Here is a 23,431-nt window from a genome sequence, read left to right as displayed (position 1 = left end):
AAATAGTTACGATCGGTCTATGTTTGTTCAGTAACGAATAAACAAACGCCTTTCTCTCGTTTCCAACATGCATGAACTTTGATAGCTCGAAAATCTCTGTACGACTAAAATTTTGTTCGTTCCTTCCTGCTTAGTTAGGAGAACGTTCTTAATTAGAAAATTTTAACTCCTCCCTTGAAATTCCAATTATTTGTTTGTTTATTTGTTTACGGGAAAGAATAAACCAAGTATGAAATTGTTATAAATTTGTGAAAAATAAATTCATAAGACTACATATGAATCTGTACAAATCAAGTTCATTACAAACTAATATAGATTAGGATAAGATAGGAAACAAAAAGTTGTTAATTACATGGCTAAATTAGAGGAAGATATCGGTGGGAGAATAAACACTATTGATATTTAACATTACGCGTTTGATATCGGTATGATACCCATGCGTGTTTCGTGGGGATGCGCATGAAAAACATCATAATGTCGCAGATTTCTCGCAGGAACGTTTAATTCGATGATTTTTAGACGGCCAATAAGTCCACTAAACACTTTGCGGGCGAATCAAATGTCAGGAAACATCCTTCGACAATCTAGCGATGTTAATCCAAGGGTTGAACGTTATTGACCGATAATTATGACACGTATAAGACATGGGTTCACCTCGATGTTTGACAGGGTACTTGAATTACCAAAGTTCGACAGTATTTCGCACGTTCTCTCGCAATGGCTATACTTATTATATAATTCAGTCTCGACGCTCGTTATTTCGTGACATTTCGTTCATCATTTCGCTGACATTTAAAAAGCTAGTAAAGTAAAATCAACCATCGAGCTGCTATAAATAATTCGATTCTCAAGTTTCGTATGCGCTGTGCACGAACCATCCGAATCGTGCAAAATGTAAAAACCACGTAGATTCGCATAAACCGCTCAGATTTTATCGTCTGTAAATTGCGTTCCGGAAAATATCCGGGACGAACAACCTCGATGCAACAACATCCTCTATTAGAAAACACGATAGTGACCGAGTCTCGCGTTGGTGAAAGCGTCGTAAGCTGCATCGTCGCGCTTTTTGCCGCCGTTTCTTTCATAATTGTCGTGATCGTGTCTGCTCGATCTGCGGATAAACGCGTCACGAGCGCGGACAGCGTTACACATGGGGTCGTTATAGCCCTATGAGAGGCAGTAAGACGTCCACAGAGACTGCACGCCACATGAAACGATGAAAAACCTTCGCTGCGCCGTGATACAGATACCATTCATTAAGTTCAGTGGCGATAAACGACTTCCGGCCTGTTTCTTACAGTCCCGATGCATATTCACTGTGCAACGCGGTTATACGAGCGAAAGTACTTTTAGCGGGAAATTATCGGCGCGCGGCATGCCAGGAAGAACTCATCCTCGAGCGGAAGGCAAGTGCAATGGATAGAAACGCGGAGGAAGCGAAACGAATCGAGTAGCGAAGTCGCTAAACGTGTGGCTATTGGATGCCAGAACTACGAGGATCGATTTCATTTACGACACAGTGTTATGCGGTTGATTATAGAAGAAACGTGTACGTGAAATACTAAAACGCAGATGTACCTACAGTGGCTGTAACAAAAGTATTTGTACGATAGATACTCTTATTTTCGCAACGAAATATTTTCCGTCAGATCGCGCGTTTCATTTTCGTACGTTGAAATTTTTCCGATGCGTAGTTATTTAGACCTTACAATTAATTGGCATATAAGCGCTATAATAAATATAATAACGTGCAAGCATTCTCCGTAACTATCGCAAATCGTCCACCAGGTTACATTGATCTATGAAACGAACCGAGTAATCGAACCTGTCTTTAGATTGCGGGGTGCGCGTTTATTCAAACCTCTTTTCCCTTTCGATCGAGTGGCATCGTATATCGTGCACCATAAAGTTTCTAACGGCGGCAGAAAGCACGACGCGCCACAGCACGTCGAAACTCGAGCGGAAAACGAACGCTTCTCGCCTCTGGCTCTGAATCACCGATCCCGATAAACGACTCGCGCAACATTCTCACGGCCGTCGCCGCTTTCGAACCTCCGCGACTCGTTGCATTGTTGCGGCTTTTGCATAATTCCACTTCCGACATTCCGACCGGCGTTTTCGCCCGCGTGGTCACCAACCGGCACGGTTTTACCGGCGAAAGTGCCTTTGATGGTAAATAATCAACAACGATGTAGTCGAGTGGAATCGAGCTGTGTGCGTATCGATGCGGTGGGAGCAAGGAAACGTCAATGGTCGACGGATTGGACGTTGTTGGCAGCCGCACGATGGGTCTGCGGTTTTGCAAAACGGGCCAGCGGTATGTCGGACACGTCTGACAGGATTACCTGTCGAGTGCTATATCGGTGAGAATCGAATCGACGTAACTCGAGTACCGCGTTTTCCTCGCGATAGTCCAGGTGCTTCTGGGATACGAGCCACCACGAGTTTCTCATTCATCCTCCGATACAATGTTTTCGTGCATCGTGCGAGTTCTTCTTTCTGTAGACTACGATTATAACGAGTGCGTTTTCTGACGAATTGATAAATATAATTAACCGGTTAATTGCGGAATTTAGTTTTAGAAATTTCTCATGGGATCGGGTCGTAGAGCGCGTAAATAAATACAAGCGACGACAAGTATACTCGTCAAACGTAGTTAACTGGTTACTAGGACTCCGTAATTATTAGGACGCAGAAATCAAGACTAACCATAAGAATCTTATTAGATACATCAACTAGAATAGTCACACTTGACGCTGTTAAACGCAGCATCGTTATGGTACGGTGGTGAACGCCTGTTGCGTTCAACACCATTTAGTGTCTTCGGGAGCAAACCGTATCCAACACAGTGCCAAAAGTTTCGTCGACGTCGCAATTAGCTTCGTCAAGAGTCGAAGGACGCGCTGATAACGACGAAAGCAACGCGTATACAGCGTTGAACGCGACAAGATTAAGCACAAGAACGCCACGTTTAACAGCGTTAAATGAGATCTTCTCAGAAACTCACTGATCACTGATGCATCTCGAGAAACCGAAACGTACGCAAGGTAATCACTCTCATAAGAATCAACGTAAATACATTTGATTATTCTGACGTATTTGTCAGAACCCTAATTCGTCAGAAAACAGTCTCTCGCATTCTCTTTGATGTTCCTCGCGAATTGTCACGCAATGGGTAGGCGCAACCTGGAGTTACGTGGATCGTCAGAAGAGAAGAACCTTCGAACTCGGTCGACTAGACCAAAGAACATGCTTGCCTTAAGAGACGGAACTGGGGGAATGTAATAATAGCAAAGAAGAAGAAGAAGAAGGCGTACAGAGAGTACGCCTCCGGCACTTTTCTCCTGGCTTAATCGTTATGGAAAGTCGGAGGATAATATGGGACGTCGGCGCGCCGCAGAATCTCGTAGGAGCAACCAACAATCTCCTGCAAAAACTAAGCATTGAAACCTGGACTCTCTGACGAACATCGAAAAAGATGACGAAGAAACATTCGTCTGTCCGTACTTATCAGGTTAATCTCGCATGAAACGTCGTTTCTTCGAAATTCGAATTTAGCGGATTAACACCAAAGAATGTTATCCCATCGACGAATGAGTTTCTTACAAGCCAAACTGATCAACCTCAGGTTTATCCTAACCCCAATTTCATTATCCAACTTAATAAAAATGGTGCTAACGAATGTACAATATTATTGTTGCGACGATATCAACGTTGAAAATTAAGAACAGGATAGCCCTGGGAAGATTTTCTAAAATCCAGAACAGAAATATTTATCGAAAATAAATATCTCGACGAGCAAAAGTGTGTCAAGATTTCAGTCAGACAATAGTTCAATTAATACAGTTGCTTCGGTGAGAAGCGAAAGTATATTTATTTCAATCGAAGAAAACGAACGTTTCATACGTTCCAACTAAGCTACGGATATTTATGGGAAATCGAAGTCTAAAATCCAAGTGTGAAATAATATATGATTATAATTCAAATATATAATTTATATTGGATTGGCAACCAAGTGATTGCGGATTTTGTCAATACCAACTAATAGCAAAATCCGCGATCACTTAGTTGTCAACGTAATATACTAAACGTCGATAGTTCTAGGTGTTAATACAATTTGCGTAGCCCGTTTTCTCTTCGCCTGTACCCATTTTCAATTCGACAAAATTCCAAAAGTTGAGCCTACACACCAGCAGAGTTTGAACAGGTGTATCAGTGACTGATGGTGCGTAACTCGAGCAGAAATTGCGCGTACCGCTTAATCGGTGCGTAACGTGGAAATACGCGCGCCCCATTCGGAGCGTCAAGTGCGGCATCGACGACCGCGGATAATACGCAGGCACACCGCAAGAATCTCGTTCGGTTGGATCGGCTGGTAGGCCACACTGTCGAAGCAAGGTGCGCGTCGAAGCGATACGATGGTGAGATCGGTTCCTTACAACTCTCCTCGAACGCACCAACGCTCTACGACGCTCAAATCTGATAACTTTTTCGAAAGTGCGAAACCTTTCGAACAGCCTTACTCCGTTCGATTCTCTCAATTTCTCAATTCGACATAATACGGTCAATATCCAGACACGGTCGTCCTAAACTCTCGATTTTTGCGTATCGATGAACGTTCGTGTTATTAAACGAGCTACTCAGAAAGCTGATCGACTTCATAAATTAAAGAATAGAAAAAGCTGGGATATCAGATACAAATGTTCTTTAGAATTCACATGGGAATGTACGATTATCTATACGACTAGCGAAGTTAAGAGGATAACTCGTGGATTCATTCGAGAAACTGAATGACGATTGGCGATGAAATTGGGAAATTTATACGAGCGGAGTTGGTTGGTTTAACTTGCGAGAGGTCCGAATTCGAACAGCGAACAGGTCCGACCACGTAGCTTCGAAAGTTACGGCAGCAATCTGTCGCGAAAAAGAACGGAATCTGCGAGTAAACTGGTGCTACACCAAGCGCTCTAAACTCTCCATTTTTGCACATTGGCGAACGTTCGCGTTATTAAATTCCAAAGATTGCTGGAAAAGTCTCGACATTAATTTCTCACCGGAGAAGATGTCGATCTCTAAACACACCGGTGTTATCCAACCATCCTAAACTCTCGATTTTTGAGCATCGATTCGTGTCATTAAATCCGAAGCTCAGTGGACAGGTCCGACCAAATTGCTCGAAAGGCCACAGAAGGGGACTCGAATGGTGGAGGTACGGATGGGCACTTGGCTCGCGGTTAAAGGAGGTTGAGTGAACGGGGGACGCGGGTAGACAGCCGAACAGAGAGGAAAAGAGTGGAGATGTGAGAGGAAGAGAGAAGGAGCTGGAGAGGGAAGACAGGGGGGAAGGAGGGAAAGAGAAAGGGGGAAAGAGACAGGAGACGGTGTTTGTAATCAAAGGGGCGATCCGCGGAGCGGCGTGGAAGAAAGTCAGCCTACTGGTGAGCCAGTCCGGCACGGCGCGTTGTCCCGAATGCACGTCGAACCATCGATTTCCGCGTGTGCTGGCCACGTGATCGTGCTCAATCGCCACATATCTTTCCTTGTGTTCGCTGTTGCTGTTGCCGACTTGATCTATTCATCGTAGTTCTCGCTTCACGCCTCCAACAACTCGATCGAACGCGATACTTCTTCCAGTTCGAAGAAGTTCTGCCATCGTACATCTCGAATCGATCGCGTAATCACTGGTCGAGCAGATACTGCAGAGAGACTTTAACGGTATACCGCGAAAGGTGGGTTACGCGAGGAAACCTGTACAGCCTGGTAACAAGTCGAAAGAAGCTGCGTTCGAGGATCACGTGGTTCGAATACTGGTGGATGCAAGGGACAGGGACGGTTTGCTAGTCTTCTGGCGATGAAAACGAGTGGCGAATGAATGGTAAGTAGAGGTAATCGTCGTGGGAACTGACCCGGTCGGTTCTATAGGATCGCGAGGCATCGCGATTCCAATTCTTTCGTGTCTTTAGCCGTGAAACAGAGTAACGATGATTACAACCCGTACGTGTTTTGACCAACTTCTGACCGATATAGTTACTTTCATAAAACTCTGAACGAAGATACGGAACAAGTCACATTTTCTTTATTTTTCAAGGGGAAACAGTTTTAAGATTCGGTAGATTACTGATCAAACTCGTATTACCAAAATTCCACGTGTACTTGGTTCTGGAGCTAAACGCGTGCTTTTTCATCCTATACAAAATTTTCGGAATATTCCTCATCTTGATAACTAGATAATTAGACATCTCTGATTTTCATAAAATTTATCAACTTGTCGATTATTTTTCAAACACATCTGCGTCTTTACGCTTGATGGGTTATTTACAGTTTGCGATTGCGCAATGTGAAAATCCTCCTGTTTAATCGCAGAGTGACATTACGATCGGAATATCAACATATATGTACTTATTGTGATTTCGATGGGATTTTACTGTAATCGTAGCCTAAATCGAGGGACTAAACATTAGCTTCATCCTATACATTCAAAGTTGCAAGACCTTCGAAGGTTGATCGTATAGCGATGCTTACAAGGTCGAGTGGAAGATCGTAGGAATGCGAATGACATCGCGGCTACTATATGAATATAGGCGTGTAGTATGAAAGACTCGAAGAAGCATCGTGACAAGTGGACGGACGTACGCAACGAGATAGTAGCATATTGAACGAGACATATTCGAGTTCATACGATCTGGCAGTTCGCTATCGAAACTGCGTACTCGTTTAATCCGTTTAACCAGGTGTCACCGCTACGGCTTCGATGAACGTCACACTGATATGAAATCGAGGGAACGTCAAAAATTATCCTCTTATCGCGCTCTATTATCGAGATACTATTCTTTGAGTTCTCCAACAAACAGTCCTTGACAAACTACGATATCCAACTATCGTAAGGTCATTGTATCGTACAAAATACTTTCAAGCGATTGATAGAACATGGTAGAAATTCTTGTGATTTGTCTATGGAATAGCAAAATGCCCAATTCACGTATGCACTGGCTCACGAGAATATTAAAACGATTACATAATATTGGACTAAGACCTGTTACTAATAAATATATAAATAATAACGATTAATTACATGGACAATACCAAGCACTTAAAACATATTCTTGATATCTCGATTTTCTATTAATTTTCTCTAGCTGTGATCTCCCTGATTTTTAGATTCTCTAAATTCTCTTTATTTTTGGTCTCTCCCAATTTTCTCGATCGATTCGGTTACTTCCTAGCGGGAATCAGTTCCTAGTGGGAGTAAAAGGTTGCCGATAATAAGAGACGGCGTTTCCTCTGATCGACAAGAAATCTCTCCGGCGAAACCAGTTTCCATGGTAGAGGACAGCGCGGGGCCTTTGAAAGCCGGTGGCATTTTACATGTTTTTTCCACCGTGAGTGGAGAGACCACGGCGGATCGCCGTGATTTTCTAGCCGCCAGGTATTCATAGTCGATGCCTAGATAATTATTCCTGATTCTCGTGAAAGTTTCGAGCACGCCGACGACGCAAGGAAGCGCCACGCTTGCCAAACAAACAACACGCGGCCCGATCCCTTTACCGCGTGCGCGTAACATTCTAAAGACACGCTGCCTCTCGCAACGAAAGCGATTTTTCTTTTATTCCGACGTTATACAACGCTTCCGTGTTTCTAAGTCATTTCCAAAGCGTTTGATTCGAGTGGAAATACCGAATGTTATTATTATTAATTCTTAACACTGAAAACGCAATAGAATTGGTAAAGATGTAGTTTGACTAAACGATCGTAACGTGGATCGTCTATCCTGTTAAGAACAAACCGTTTAAGGTGTCGTCGAATGCAAGAACGTGAGGAATGTAGTTTTTCTAGGCGTGGAGGCCAAATATCTCGGAGATGATGCTGCACGTGCGCCATAAAAATAGTAATTTCGATTCAATCGAACGTGTTCGACTACTTCGACTTGAAAGTAAGTTTAAACGAGGGAAATAATGGGCAACTGGATGGGTCGACCGGATACTAATTGAAAAAGATATTAAAAAGAATATTCGAAGGAAAACCAGTCTATAACGACTGTTTAATGTGCAATTTTTGCAAATCAGGCGCTCAAAAGTAATTAATTTTTTCTGGTTGTAATAAAGCATAGTAAGACGATTTCTTAGTAATAAGATGGAAAATGTAAGAAGCGAAAGAAAACGCTTGTACACGAGCACCAAGGTGTTGAATAAGTTGAACTGAAACTTCTAAAACAAATTTCGTACAAATTTCGAACGAAGGCTTTCAAGCTTTCGAATTGCAAAATTTCCGCCTTTTAAAGATTCAAATATCTGATATACCTTTGATCACCTTTCGATGCTAATTGCGCGATGAAAATAAAAGTGGAACGATAAATCTTTCCTTTGCGCCCGGTGCAAGCGGCGAAGGAAAAAAAAAAAGAAGACGGGACGAATTTAAAACGGCGTTTTCCTCGGTGAAACGAATACACGGAGATTTAAGTAATGAATGGAGCACGCTGTCAAAATCCGTGAAGCGTGACGGAGAACGCCGTCGTTACGTAATTCCGCTGCATTGTAACGTCGTTCACGGCTGGGAAAATGCAGAATTCCAAAGGGTTACGGGTATCCACTTAGCCGAGTGTAAACATTTCCGTGCGGAACGCCCGATACTTCCGAATAAGGGCGCCAGCTTTACCTTATACGTAACAATTTATCTATTAACATGCTCGCCTCTGTTTTCCGCGTACCTAACCGCGATGATCGCACGTTTAACATTGGAACTCTGATCACAGCGAACATGAATTCTCATCGATTAATTAGCTAACCATCTTATAACATTTTACTATGAAAGAATAACAAAACTGAACTGATACATAGTAGCGATACTAAAGTAAATTGTACATTCGAAACTAAATTATAATAAAAATAGATTATAATAGAAATAAAAGCAAAATTCATAGAAATTCCAAAGTTTATTAATATTCGTTCTTACCGTTATCGTATCGAATATTCCGAGAAACATATTCTGATATGTACGATTTATTTTTTCACACAGCATCATCCACTTGCTCGTTATATTATATATTACCGAGGCACTCTGTACAAGATAATTGCCACGTGGCTAACTACACTCTACGATAGAATGTTACTCGTTCCTATTAACCGTCTTCTACTTCATTCACCTAGAATGCAAAACTAGAATTTCCAGACAAGAATTCATCTGCCGTTAACGCGGAAAAATCGATTTACCGATACAAGATACAAGGACAAGTCTGGTATGGGGAACGATCTAGACGGCGTTCGAAGTAGAATATGTCCGTTCGAGTTAGGCCAGAAGAGCACGAGTAGAATGGATACGAGTTGTAGGTCAGTTTCGAGCGGTTTATTAATTCAGAGCAGGTTTAGCTGTCCCGGTTGTTTGACAAACCGATTACACTCGGCCGTAATCGAGCCGTGCATTTATTAGGATGCGGTATAGTTTTGGGTGTCAAGGAGGATGAGCAGTTAGAGGGTTACCCCGAAGAGGGCGAGACCATTACGTGGCAATTTCCTTCTTCGAAGCCTTTGACTCGCTCGTCAAACGTTTCTATGCGTCGAATTCGCTCACGAGGAAATTAATTCCGAGAGATGTAAAAACACGGTGCTGTTTCTAATTGACCGAATCCGCAGAAACGCGCGTGCTCCTAGCGTTCCAATGCGAATTCTAAGATCGTTTATATGGTAACGAACGAGAGATCGTAAACGCCATTCAATGCGGAAGACTACGTTTGGTTGTACGATGTATTCTGTGGTACAGTGGCTTACAGAAGTATTCGAACGCGTACGGAACACTTTTTATGGATACGTTATACGAAACATTGTGAAATTTCATCAATGCTGTAACAAGATACGATTATCATAATTAAATTGGTAAAATTTCGAACGGATCCGAAAACGTACATAGAAATTACGAGATATTTATTGGAAGCATACAGCTCGCAAAGATCATCAAGGTATTTTAACCGTATTATTAAACCACGATACTTTTTTAGTGAGATCATCCTTAACATTATACGTTTAAGATCACCATTCGTACTGTACGATAACATTTTACCAAGTATTAGGTCGTCCGAAAAGTTTCTCTCCTTTTGTAAGAAAATAATAATAATTTTTCGTTTTATATTATTTTATCGATTTACGTACGATCCATTTTGTTCTATCAAAATAAAGATTACAACGTTCCACAGATTAGGTTTCATGTTTGTATAAAGACGTGTCTGTGAAAGAAAGACACTTTTCGGACAACCTATATATGTTTGCAAAAGTGTCTTGTAATTTTTATATATTTTTTAATGTAGGATTAGTTTCAAATTGTATCAAGTTTGAAAATGTTTCGTATCACATACACGAAGGTACTCTGTTCCTAAATGTGAATTTTCTTAGCGTGCAAATACTTTCGCGAGCCACTGTATCTCGTGAGAATGCGCGTACCGGTAGAATCGGATATTTTTTACTAACACGCTATTTGCTGTTTCTGTTACTTTCCAGCGATTTATCAATCTCGCGAACTTCGTTTACGGCCTCTTATTTTTGCGGCGTCGTGCACGATTTCTGTGTCAAGTTTGAAACGGAACGATGTTATCCGGGGCAGGTGCGATCGATTGGGCGCATCTCGCGAATCGGAACAAGGTTTCGTAATATTTTCACGAAGGTGCTCCGGTGCTGTGAGTGGCGAGAGAGCCGGTATATTGAGAATGTGGCGCTCAGCCCTGCGGCTACGAATTCCGTTACGCGCACTTGTATGGTTCTTCAGCTTCTGCCCGTCCTACACTGGCCACGAATAAATTTTTTTACCATCGAGCCGGCATCGGGATCCTCGACCGGATCCACGCTTCTTTCTCGTAAATTTCGTACAAGGAGAACCAAACCTCTTTCAACTCTTTCGAATCGGATTTTTCTTTTAGCAATGAACGCAATAACGTAATATAAACTGTAATGCACTGGTGTTTTAAGAAATATGTAACTTTTACGATCTCGGTATAAACGTATATTATGATGTTTAAAATGTAATTCTTTTTAACAATGAACGCGGTAGTACGATATAAACTGTCCATCCATTGATAGGTGAAGAAACATCGAAATTGTAATTGAATTTACTAGGCGATCTCTGTTCCTACTGTTTCTATTTAATATCGATATTTATTTATTTAGCTGTTTTTGAATACCTGCGTACTATGTATACAAAATACTAGCGTATTTTTAATACAACGGCAAATAGTTACCGGATACAGATAGGAAAGTAGAAAGAAAAGAAAAGAACAGTTAAAAATAACAATTTTGTACAATACAGATGAGGGAGCACAGTAATGAGGTAATAAAGGAAAATAAACGGTAAATTTAGGATCAAGATACTGGCTCGTAGGTCACTCGCTCGAATGACACGGCACTGGTGGTTTTCTGGTGATTTAAAGTATCAAGATGGAAATATTTAAACTTGTAAGCATGACATCGAAATAGTAACGGTTTTCTTAAAGGTCTGAGTGGCGCATTAAAATTGTTCAACGCAAGGATATGCCAACTGTTTGCATGGTCATCGATTATCTTACGTAGCAAAGACAAACCAGCTACAAATCTATGTTCATCCACAGACCTTAGCTCGAGTAATTATTGGTAATCGAATAATCATAGTACGTTCTGCTCATAGAGTAATGCAATCGATCGTTGACAAACCGAAGGAACCTATGTTGAATTCTTTCGGGAAACAGCATGCGTTTAACAAAGTAACAAGACCAAATGGGATATACATACTTCAGGTGGAGTCTGACTAACGAGCAGTATAATAATCTAATCGTTGAAGGCAGCAGAAAATCAGAGGAATGGCGCGTAGCATATCCTAACGCTCTTGAGGATGTGTTTCGGATATTTTTAAAGTAGAGAGGGAGAAGGTCAGTCGAGAGTCCGAATAAACTGCAAGGTCACTGGTGACTTGAACTGGAAAGACAGCGGAGTCTGAAAGTGAATAATGAGAAACAGCAAGAGAATAAGTAGAAGAATAGCGTATCACGTGATATTTGGAAACGTCGAGAACCATCCTACTCGATAAGGACCAAGCATCTAAATTCTCTAAATCAGACTGCAAATACGAACAATTTAGGGGGCTGTTAAAGTATAAAATAGTTGAAGTAACAAACGATCTTCTCTCGTGTAAAACTAAAATTACTCGATTATTGGAAAAATCCGATCGTTTAAACATACGTGTATCACGGCTAGCTCATCGAAATTTTACGGGTCCATAGTTGCTTGCCTTCTTTCGACTCGCCTCCTCCATCTGAAATCAGATCTCTCTTAATATCTCCTCTACAATCAACCCGATGGAAATCATCTTCCATTGAAACGTCCTAATTTAACAAGATTATCCAACTTGCGCAAGGTAGAAAGTTGCCCGAATTCCAAATTCGACAATCTCCGTTATTCCCCGTTTGACAAAATCACGAAAGCGTGAGACGACGATTCGACCAAACAGGCTCCCTAGATTAAATTAAATTTTAGATGCTCGTCCGATCGTTGCCGTGAAAGAAAGTTCGCCGATGCACTCGATCGTTCACGATCAACCACGTACTAAAAAAGGATCTACCATACGCTGGAATCTCTGAAATAATCGTTAACGAGCCTGTACCTTCGTTATTTTATTCTTTATCGTCGAGTTCGATCATGGCGATCGATATCGTTTTCTAGTAGCCGTTTCGACGTTTTGCGCGGGTCGCGTCCGAAGGTTGCGTGTGCACCTCGGCTGTTTCACCCAGTGATTTACGAGGCTGGAAGCAAGGACTTTCCATTCTCGTGATTCGCGTGAGACGTTCTCCGTGAAAAGGACCCCGTAGCAATATGAAAAATTACGACCGTGATTCCGTAGCGAGCGGTGGGAGGGCAATTGGCGATCAGCTGATCGCTCGACAGTGACCCGGGGTCAATCTACTTTCTATTTCTCGCGTTCTACGGAAATTGGAAGAACAGAGGGAGGAGAAACTGCGTGACGGTCTCGAGTAGAAGTTGGAGGATACTTTCTCGCGACGAGAAGGCGAATATACATATCGTTAGACGATCGGGATGCTGATGAGTGAAAACGAAGGAGGCGGTGAATAAAGAGTCGCCCCTCAAAGACTTATTGGTCGAGACGAGGCGACGGGAATCGCGGGAATCGAGCGACTCTCTGGAAAAGTATTTTCTCTATCGTGAGAAGAGATCGCCGCGAGATCAAGGTATACAGAAGAAAGATCGGTCGGACGATTTTTTCTCTTTCCCCGGGTACCACGATTGTCGTCTGCGTTCCACTCTCGAACGTGCGACAGCCGACCTGTATATCATTCTGAATTAACTTTCCTAACGTACATAAATTTTATTATACTTCTATGCAACCATAATACCTCTCAGATTTTTATTATTGTTTTTCTCACGTGATTACAATTTAAAAATCGCTTGCGTAATGTTGCGAATACGTTTGACACCGTGAAATAGATTTTCCTTCCACATACATGTATTTTACGCTTCTTGTACACTAATAGCAATTTATCCGACGTATGACGTAAACGAAGTTAAAAGTATCTAGTTTTTGTATTTGATGGCAGAAGTGAAAGAAATTTTGAGAACAAACGGATAATTATTTTCTAAATCGTCTATTCTGAATTCTCTGTCATTTTACACATCCCAAAAGTTAATTTCATAGATATATGCGAATATAAGTATATCGTTGGCGATTCTTACAACAAAGAAAGATATATTTTAATGATATCTACGTAGACTAAATTGAAATTCTACGGCGAATACCTGTGATTATAATAATTAAATATATGCAGTGCAAGGGTCAATCTTTTTAAAAATATCGAGGGAAGGAAGAATATGAAATATTTCTCTTTCGCGTAGCAGAAAGAGTTCCAAGCGTTCGTTTTACAGATACAGAAAATTTGTCTTTTTGTTTACTACGATCGTTTTCCTGTACCCTTTACACGTAAATAAGATCTTTTGAGTCAACTTGGAACGCAGCTACGTGTAAAAAGTCGATTTCGCTGGCTGATTTATATTCGTGCATCTTTGATATTTGTTCGTAATTTGCAGCATAATCGTATTATTGTAACAGTACACGAGTAGTTGGGAAAACGAACAGTTACAGCGGGACATGAAAGTTCCGCGTTAAGTTGGTCACGCGAGCTCGCCGGCATGTAGTTAAGATCGCTTAATAACCATCCGAGATGTTCTCGTGCTACGTGACACAGTTTGTCGGCTTGATGACAATCCGCGAGATTTCTGCTTGACAACTGTTCACGCACATTACAATTTCCCCCGACCAGATTCGTGTCTCGAAATCGTCTATGAACTTAGCCTTTCTCTCCTACTTCCTGTGTTAATACCGAGGAAATTCATCTGACAATTGTTACAATTGCCATTTCCCTACATATTTGCGACACTGTACGTATATTCGCTCTTCTCTTGTATTAGCTTGTCCGAAAAGTGTCTTTCTTTTACAGACACGTCTTTTACAACGATGCATCTTTATACAAATATGAAACCTAATCTGTCGAACGTTGTGATCTTTATTTTGATAGAACAAAATGGATCATACGTAATTCGATAAAATAATATAAAACGGAAAATGTTGTGCGTCCATTATTTTCTTATGAAACGAAAGAAATTTTTATAATAGTAAGAGTCGTGGTAAGGTATAATCGAATCGATGATTTGTGATTTAAAATCGCTAAGGATTCTCCGGGCGAAATTGTAAAGTTTAAAAGTGAAAAGATGCATAGAATGCGGATAAAACGCAAAAATATGTAAAATATTCAAGGTATTACTCGTTATAATATTTAGTGGATGAGCCAACTCTTCATTTCTGTTCTGCTTCTTTGCTCGTATTCGTAAGAATAAGGATTTGCATACACATCCATGAAATTCTTTTCTGAATATTCAATGTTGACGAGGTTTGTAAGAAAAGTTTCAAAAGCTTTTTATGATTCGGCATAAATTACCAGAATATTTCTGTACATATCAGCCGTGAGCATTTGAAAAGATTGCCATAAAATTTGTCTGGGAACATAAATTTAACATTTGGTAAAGGTTAATGACATTCTCTACTTCGTCCAAGCAATATTTTAATCCCTGACAGAAGGAACTACAAATGAAGAAACTGTGACAGCTCCGTACTAGAAATTTCTTACCTCTAGAAGTAAAGTAATCCTCATAAATCCGGCATAACGAAACCAATTAGTTATCGAGAAAGTACATTAAATCACGCAATTACTTTAAGTACACGATGTTCCGAAGAAAGCACGCGCGGAAAAAGTTTTATTTAAAGAAACGCCGCTCCATATGCATCAACCTAATAAAACCATGCACACGTTTAATCTTCCATCATAGTGTGACAGAGGATAATGAGATCTGATGAGAACATTCCTATCAAATTATATCCGAATTAATGATTCATACCTTAAAATTACCTTTTCTTCTGCTTTCCTGATATGCTAAAAAGTTTCATCTATACGATAATTATTACAAATGTCTTTCACGTATAAAACGGCGCGCACGATGATATCGTGGTACAGCTATTCGAATTAACGGAGAAAGCGGTAATAACGTCGTCTAACGAGTTACGCGTAAAAAGATCGTTTACCCTGTAAAAGCGCGCAAAGTTCGTTCGAACCAGCGAGAAAACTTGTCCATCGATCGATTACGACATAGATCGTCTACAATGGTACGGACCTGCTTTCAGGGAGTGGCCAGCATTCCGGACTCTAAAGATCAGCGGGCTTGCGATGAATGGAACGCTTTAAGAACGATCCGGAAAATGGATGTCGCCAAGAGTGGAACGGAGGATTTCGTGACGGTGGTCAGCGTCGAAGGCCAGCCACCGTCGGAAAATTTCGTAACCGTATTGTCCATTGGTAGCGGTAAGAAAGAGGATGAACCTCCTCTACCTGTAACTTTGACAAAGAACCCAAGCAACGGAGTCGATGGGCCACTCGAGGAAGAAGTCGAAGTGTACAGATTACCAGGAGAGCGATTAGGCTTTGGATTGAAGTTCGAAGGAGGAAATAAGACGTCTGAAAGGGTTAGGAGGCTGTTTGTTCAGAGCTGCGCGGAACAAAGCCCGGCCAGTAGAGCGAAATGTTCGTGGGGTACTTTGGGAGAGGGTGACGAGGTAAGGAAATTGTCGAGTTTCGCTAGTACCTACTAGCCTTCTTTCCTAATGCTTTATCTAAACGATGTTTCAACTTTAATTTTGTAAAACATTGCGTGTGAAAAATAAGGAAAAATATAGGGAGCAAAGCAGTTTGTATTTGTCACGTCTTTACGCTAAATTAGTCGCACTTATGCTCTATACGCTAAATAAGATAAATATCCAGGTGTCCTGTTTCTTTGTAACCAACCTGTATGTTTAAAGATAAAAGCATTCTTAAGTCGTTCTGTGCTTCTCGCTCGGTATTAGACTTAGACTTCTAGTAATTTTAACGAACGTTAAGAGGGTGGATTGAACGAACTGATCACTTTTCCGTGTCACGAGTGACGTTTATAATTTTCGAGACCCAGTTGCCGCGTAACGATTCCCAGGAGAAGCGGTTTGTTTCTAGGAAAGAACAGGAGCAAGAAACGAGCTTGCCGCATCATCTCACGTGCGCACACACCGGTCATGTTACCGTGTCTCTTTTCCAGGTACTCTCGATAGACGGTGTACCAGTGACACACATGACTCGGTTGGATTGCGTGAGGCGATTGAAGGAGTCACAGCTAGTTATCAAGCTAATGGTTAGGTGCAGAGGAGCGCTCAGGCCCGAAGTGGTGAGCGCTGAGAAAAAGAGTTCACCGGAGAAAAACAAAGTGCCGCCCGAATTGCCATCGGCGCCTCCGCCTGTACCGCCGCGAAAGTTGAGGCAAGCTCGAGGCTTGGCCGACGGCGAAGCGAACCCGAGTCCTGTCAAAAAATCCTGGAACGGATCCAGGTCGCAGAGTAGCTCGCACACTATTTCGCAGACGAGTTCGCAAAATAGTTCTCAAAATGGATCACCCAGCACGCAGCTAGCCAATCAGCTCGACAGCAAGTCGAGTCCATTCGATAGCTGCGAGGCTTCCCCGAAAAGCAATGGATCCGTTCAAGAAAGCCCGAAGGGATCGCCCAAGGAACGCTCGCCCGAATTCGCGAAATCGAAGCAGGTGAAGTAACGATGAAAATAAAACGCTCGAAACAACTAGAGAATCGCATTATCCTTTAATGGCCGTTTTAAACTTTATTTTTCTCGTAGCATCATAAAGATAACGCATCGATCTATCACAAGTATCGCAAAAATATCATGTCGATCTAGCACGTGGTAGCCACTTTGGCGCCTATCCGTCCGAGTGGCGAAGTAGAATCATCGATTCGGTAGCGATTCTCTAGTCGTTTTAAGCGATGTATCTTATTTTTCTTCGATACGATCAACGAATACTAATGTCTGTACATTCGCAGGAACCTCCAGAAGCGATGGTATACGTGGACGCCAGGTCGCAATGTGGCTCGACTCACGGAAGCACGTCAGACGACACAGGCAGCTCGATGTCAACAGTGATCGATCGATTTTCAACCTCGGACCGAGTATCCACAATTTCAACTGCCTCGACTGCTTCCACAACCTCCGAGCAGCCGAACGAATTCTCACGAATCGACCAAGACTTCGACCGATCCTCGGACCGCGACTCGCAACTGTCCAAGGCGATTTGTCCATTCGAGAACCTGGACGATTACTCGTCAAACCCTCCCGATTACCTGCTTCGCCGTCTAGCCAGCTCGGAAGCAGTGACCCACGTGGAGTCGCGAGGAGAAGTGGAGAAGATCACCGCGGTAGTGGCACCGAACACTGTGCTGATCGAGGAAACGATCACCTTTCAGCCGCCGTTGAGCTTCCAGGACGCGCCGTTAAGCTACGGCCACGAAGCCAGACCTGATCTTTTTTACACGGCCGATCTAGCCGCCGACTCGACGACGCATTTCAGGCCAATTAAGGACGACGTGGAGCTCGTCGAGCGCGTGAACAGCATCCACGAGGAGTTCCACGCAACGAGCTCCTCGAAGGAGCTGGAGAAGCACAAGGAGACGTCCAGCGGACGAAGTTCGGACAGGACGCCTCCGCCTCTGCCGGCGAGGAATCACGTAAACAGGATCAGCGTCAATCAACCGACCAACGATCGCGCCGTCGACTCGCGTTCCCAGAAACTGTCCGACCAGTCCTCCATCGAGACTTCCGACAGCCAGGATGCACCTGTTCTACCGCCCAAGCCGCTACCCAGAAGAGACGTCAAGATCAGACGGAAGAGACCACCTCCGCCGCCGCCGCCACCCACGATCGTGCCCCGAACCGAGGTCAAACCCTCCTCGTTACCCGAGTCCAGGCAAACGAGTTTCGAGGAGGACGACGAGCCACCGCGCCTCAACGCTGACATCACCAGCAGCAAACTGGACGAGGTTGTCGTCAGGACGAAGCTCGAGGACAGACGAGATTTAGAAATGAATCCGACACTATCGAAGAGTTTCGGCGACGAAGCTGGAGATTCGGAGAAGAAGAGAATCGAAGAAACGGATGACACCGAGTCTATGGAGGACTATGATCCTCGAGAGGACGAAGGCTTCAGGACGAACAAGGTGTTGGAGATAATCGAGATAAGGAAAGCGAAAGCGTTCTCGCCTCGCAGGGCGAATTTAACGATGCGCGAGGACGACGAGGAGAAGAGTAAATGTAAAATTAATGATGATGAACGAAGAAATGATGATAGTGAAAGGACGAAGGTAATAAATGTGAGTAACAGTAACTATCAGCAACCGGTAAGACCTAAACCAGAGCTTAGGACTTCACTTACGATTTCAACTGAAATAGAAGATTCTGACGACGAAGGAGAACAGGTTACGAAGTTTAATGAGCCGATAGATGAACAGGACGATAAGAAGGACGTTAGAAACGAGAATTTGGATCAATTTGGTTCACCGGTTAAAGCTGATATACTTGGACGACGAGAAAGCAGCGAAAGCGAGGATTCCTATCGATCGTGTAACGATATTAGCGTGCATAGTCTAACGAATAGCTGTACCCAAAACAACAAGGAAATTATGGACGAGGAAGACACGAGCGAAGAAAGCGACGACGGAGATTATTACTGGCAGAGCAACTTGGCGACGATTGGCGAAGAGGAGGAAACGAATTCTCTAGAATATACGAATCCGTGAGTCTTCAAGTCTTCATCTTCGTTGCGTTTTAACCTGTTAATCGGGTCATGCCTTAACATATTCGCAGCTACTAAGGTACAGCTGGTCCTTTGCAGCTGCATCTTTCTTCTTATGTGAAAAATTTTGATTTCGAAAAGTATGTTATTTATATATGTACGTAAATATTATTTTAATACATTGATCGTTGTTCTGTGTTTCATCGAAATTCACGAACTCAAAAACATGATACAATAGTTACGTTAGCAGCATCGTAGCATAGTCAGTAGCAGCGAATATGTTAAACAAACACTTCTTTAATCAGGAAAATAAGAATAAATACGGACAAATCAATTAGGTCGATTTTAGTTCGTGCTAATGTAAATTATAGTAGAATCTTTTTCAGAAATATGAAAGGGCAGGTAAAAAGATAAGGGATCCCTAAATAAAACCATTATTATATCTAGAAGATATTGAGTTACAAATTGAGTTACCAGTTAACTCGTCTTCCCGGTTTAACTGATTAAAGTATAACTTGTCTGCCCACGGTAGACTCCTTTCTAATGAACTTTCACTATAATTATGATTAAAGTAGTACCATTACGCGACTACATTAGGCTATTTATCTCTGGATTCTGCCGCGCTCCTTCAATTCTAGTATCTCAATCTCACATTCGTTTCTATAGACAAAAGTCCTTTTAACCAAACGTTTCAAACAAATCTTTGCGCATAAAGTTCCAACGTGAAACTACGTTTCTTTCGTTTCATCTTGAAGCTCAATAGATTGTTTAAGGATAGAAAAACACCCAAAAGAAAATGGCCCAAAAATCGGAATTAACGGACGACTTAACTTTGACCGTTTCAACGCGGATGTTTCTTTTAACAATAAACGTAATAACACAATATTACAAATTATAATACACGTAATTTAAAAAATATATAGCTCGATCGTGATATCTTAAACGGAATACTTAGTTCCATTTTTCTTCATGCCGCGCTTTTTGCGAGCAAAATATTCCAAGAAAGAAGATATCTGAAGAGATACGACCGTGAAGAAGAAATAAAGAGAACAGCAAAGTTGAACAATTTCTCGCACCAGTCGTAGCGAACGATCCTTGTCGCACTTTGCTGGTGTCGATCCACGAATTTGAACGAGGTGGAACTTTTTAGGATTGAACAATATGTTTGGCGATAAACGTGTCGTTCAACTTGGCGAAACCAGTTCTCGAAACAGGGAACAAAAGCAGTGTTCGTACGCAACGATCGGTCGCGAGATACCTCCGATCAGCTGCCTGATTTTACTCCAAAACTGGTCTCGGTGTCTTACTACAAATTATCAAAGTATACCATCTACTAGATTTTACCGGAATACGCTTTTCGCGCCGATCTGCTATCTTATTCACAGTGTTTACGTAGGAAGCAGTCTAAGTAGGTAGCAGTTCACAGTACATTAATTCCCAACTATGGATCGCGTCGAGAAACCTCACGCGGTGAGGTTCTTTAATTGTGAGCAAATTGCGCTTCCGCCCTGCATTTCCCTAGTTTGCCACGATTAACATGCCCGCCACGATTTATGCTTGCAAAACGCTACTCGTGTTTATTTATAGCACGATCGGACCACGCCTCGCTCGATGCATAATTGAGTTATTAGGTCGTTTCGTAAGCTTTGTTGGTCTTTTGTGGAAAGCTTGATAGAGAATTGGGAAAATGTACGTTAATGTTCGTTGGTGTATTCTCGAGAAGTTTGTTTGGAAAATCGAAGAAAAGTTTCAAGATAACGTATCTTCGTAGGAATTGGAATAGGATGTAACTTCATAGGAATAGGAATGTACGCGCCACTTAAATAAAGTATTATAGGAATGTTTTTCTGCTTGCTAAGTAGCCTCGTAAATTCTTTTCCAAAGAACTACTCTTCTTAAATGATTCTTGTAGGATTATGAATGGACCATTAACCGATCTCGAACGTCTTTTCTTAATCGTTACATTGAATGATCATCCAGAAACTCATTGCTTCGACAACAATACGAGATGTTAATTATTTTTGCCGATAAATCAATGAATAGTTTTGTACGTTAAGGGTGTAAAAATTAAATACTAATTAATTAAGAAAATAAACAACTAAAAGGCGATGATACAGATACGAAACGATGCTACATTAAAAGTCGATAATACGAAAGGAAACAAGTTAAATGAAATAACTTAATAGTATTGGATGTTCGGTGTTTTTGCAAGTTACACACGTCTTTCTTCCATTTAATTTCGAGCCGTTTGATCGGCACGAAACCGATACGATGAATAGATGGAATCGATCACGCACGTGGCATCGGTAAGCGATACAATAAAATCGAAAGCGAGCGATTAACATTCCAAAAGATTCTGCTGGATTCGAACGAAGCGTGTTTAAGTGAAAGGGTGAAATTTCAGAGGGCTGTAGTTAGGTTGAGTAATGGTATGCTTCCAAACACCATTTGAAAGATTTCGGTCATTTTACCTGGCGTGCTACGTAAAGAGAGTTAACTGCCCACTTAGCTAACGTAAAAGGATTCGATATGCGGAAACGAAACAGCACGGACTATCCCATTGACTTCGTTACAATTGCGTGTCTGCACGAAATACAATCCTACACAAAAATGTTATTAGGTTGTAACGTATTAAATGTCAGATTCTGTTGTATCGATCTTCGAGATCTCCGTTTTTCTTTTTTCAACAAATATTTTTATCTTTGTAGATCATTTCGTATATCATTTTAAAATTAAGATTTTTCTCTTCCTTACAACCAATATCTGTGGCTTAACAATCAGACACTTCATATTCCACAGCCTAATACCTTTAATTTCAAACAACCATTAAAATTCTTACACGGCTTGCTCAATTGATAAAGACTATTTTTATTTATTTCCGATTAATATGAATTACGTTTATTTATTTTGTTTCGCAGGAATAAAGAATCGAACGACAGCGGGGCAAACGTCGCGGGAAAAACAGAACGACAGGAATTGCCGGGCAAGGAAAACAAATTCGATGCAAATGGTAAGTAAGAATAAAGCGACGTCTTCGCTATTCTCTTGCTGTCTATTTTGACGTTGGAAAAAGTTCCGCTTGGCAAATTAAAACACGCGTTCGGGGTCAGTACAGAACAATTAAGCGTACTGTCTGGGAGGGGGTTCTATTAAAATCGCTCGAATCAGTCGATTACGTCCATTAACAGTGCTAACTGCGCAAAAATGTTAGTGCCGGTATCGCTATTCGCGTTGACCCGCATTTCCTCTAATTGCCAAGTTTCTCGTCTCGCAAATACGTGACTCTTATCTGCTATCAAACGAATCAGCTTCATTAAAATGAATCAACTGGTCCTACCCTCTCTCTCTCTCTCTCTTCGTACATATCGTACGATGTAGCCCCGAAACAACTACAAATTGAAACGACTCCTTAAAAGTAATGCCGGAATTAATAAAATTCGTAATCCGCTTGTCTTCGTTAAATTCATTGAATTAAATTCAGTAACTAAGAAACGAAACAATAAATATTGATTCGTCTTTCTGTGTTAAAAATATCGAAATATCGATTGTTTCAACATCGTACAATCTTTTCACGAATAATTATTAAATAGCTGAAAGATGTAGCGTAAAAAGATTACGAAATTTTTATCTTCTTCGCTTGCTACACACCTTTGGCTAATAACTATGCAGTTGATGCGACCTTAACCTTTGATAAAAAAAGAAAAGGATAAAAAGAGAAAAGGAATTTGCTATCTCGAACGACACGAGAAGTCGACCAGAGAGAGTTCGTTTGAACTCTGTGCGCAAAGGTTGAGAGCTGGAAGGCTAACGTGGCGAAGGAATTCGCCAGGGCAGAGAGAATACGCGACACGCACGCCCACGCACGCGTCCCTTCGCCTCGCCGCTCGGCGCGTCGCGTCGCGTCGCGTCGCGCTTCATAAAGGTTACGCATTAATCTCGGTGCGTTACGCACCGCTAAGGTTCTCCGGTTTCGCGCGTGTGCACGCCAGCGAGCATTCAAAACGGAGGCAACTCTCTCGAGCGAGAGACAAAGGCGTGTTTGCCTGGGCGCACCTTCGACACGAGGAATTCCTGCCTCGGCTCGATCCACGCCGAGCAGATCCGCCGCTGCTACTCATTGTCCGCCAAAGATGGATCGCGAGTATCGCGAGACTTACGTGGGAAATCGAAGGCATGGAGATCGGTGTGGCTAGCGACCGTCTCTTACGACCTCTTCTAAACACGCTAAAAATATCTCTCTCAACTAGCTGGATGAACGT

The 23,431-nt window shown here is 42.0% G+C and overlaps 1 protein-coding gene and 1 long non-coding RNA gene across 3 annotated transcripts in view; one reads left to right on the top strand and one right to left on the bottom strand.

The window, feature by feature from the left end:
- LOC117236747 overlaps positions 1-23,431 on the bottom strand; it is a 123,096-nt gene that overhangs the window by 88,995 nt on the left and 10,670 nt on the right. The gene's annotated exons all lie outside the window — the stretch shown is intronic.
- Positions 5,404-23,431, top strand: part of LOC117236732 (serine-rich adhesin for platelets) — a 60,093-nt gene continuing 42,065 nt past the window's right edge. For both annotated transcript variants that reach the window (XM_033499927.1, XM_033499926.1), the window contains exons 1-5: positions 5,404-5,875; positions 15,697-16,125; positions 16,638-17,135; positions 17,428-19,172; positions 22,091-22,182. In XM_033499927.1, the coding sequence (XP_033355818.1) occupies positions 5,873-5,875; positions 15,697-16,125; positions 16,638-17,135; positions 17,428-19,172; positions 22,091-22,182 (2,767 nt within the window). In that variant the 5' untranslated portion in view covers positions 5,404-5,872. The remainder of the gene's footprint in view (positions 5,876-15,696; positions 16,126-16,637; positions 17,136-17,427; positions 19,173-22,090; positions 22,183-23,431) is intronic.

Source organism: Bombus vosnesenskii, unplaced genomic scaffold (genome assembly GCF_011952255.1).
Source record: "Bombus vosnesenskii isolate JDL3184/JDL3185 unplaced genomic scaffold, Bvos_JDL3184-5_v1.1 scf7180000013352, whole genome shotgun sequence".
In the NCBI taxonomy this organism is placed as follows: Eukaryota; Metazoa; Arthropoda; class Insecta; order Hymenoptera; family Apidae; genus Bombus; species Bombus vosnesenskii.
The sequence above is the reverse complement of the archived record's forward strand: the minus strand, read 5'-3'. Positions and strand labels throughout refer to the sequence as shown.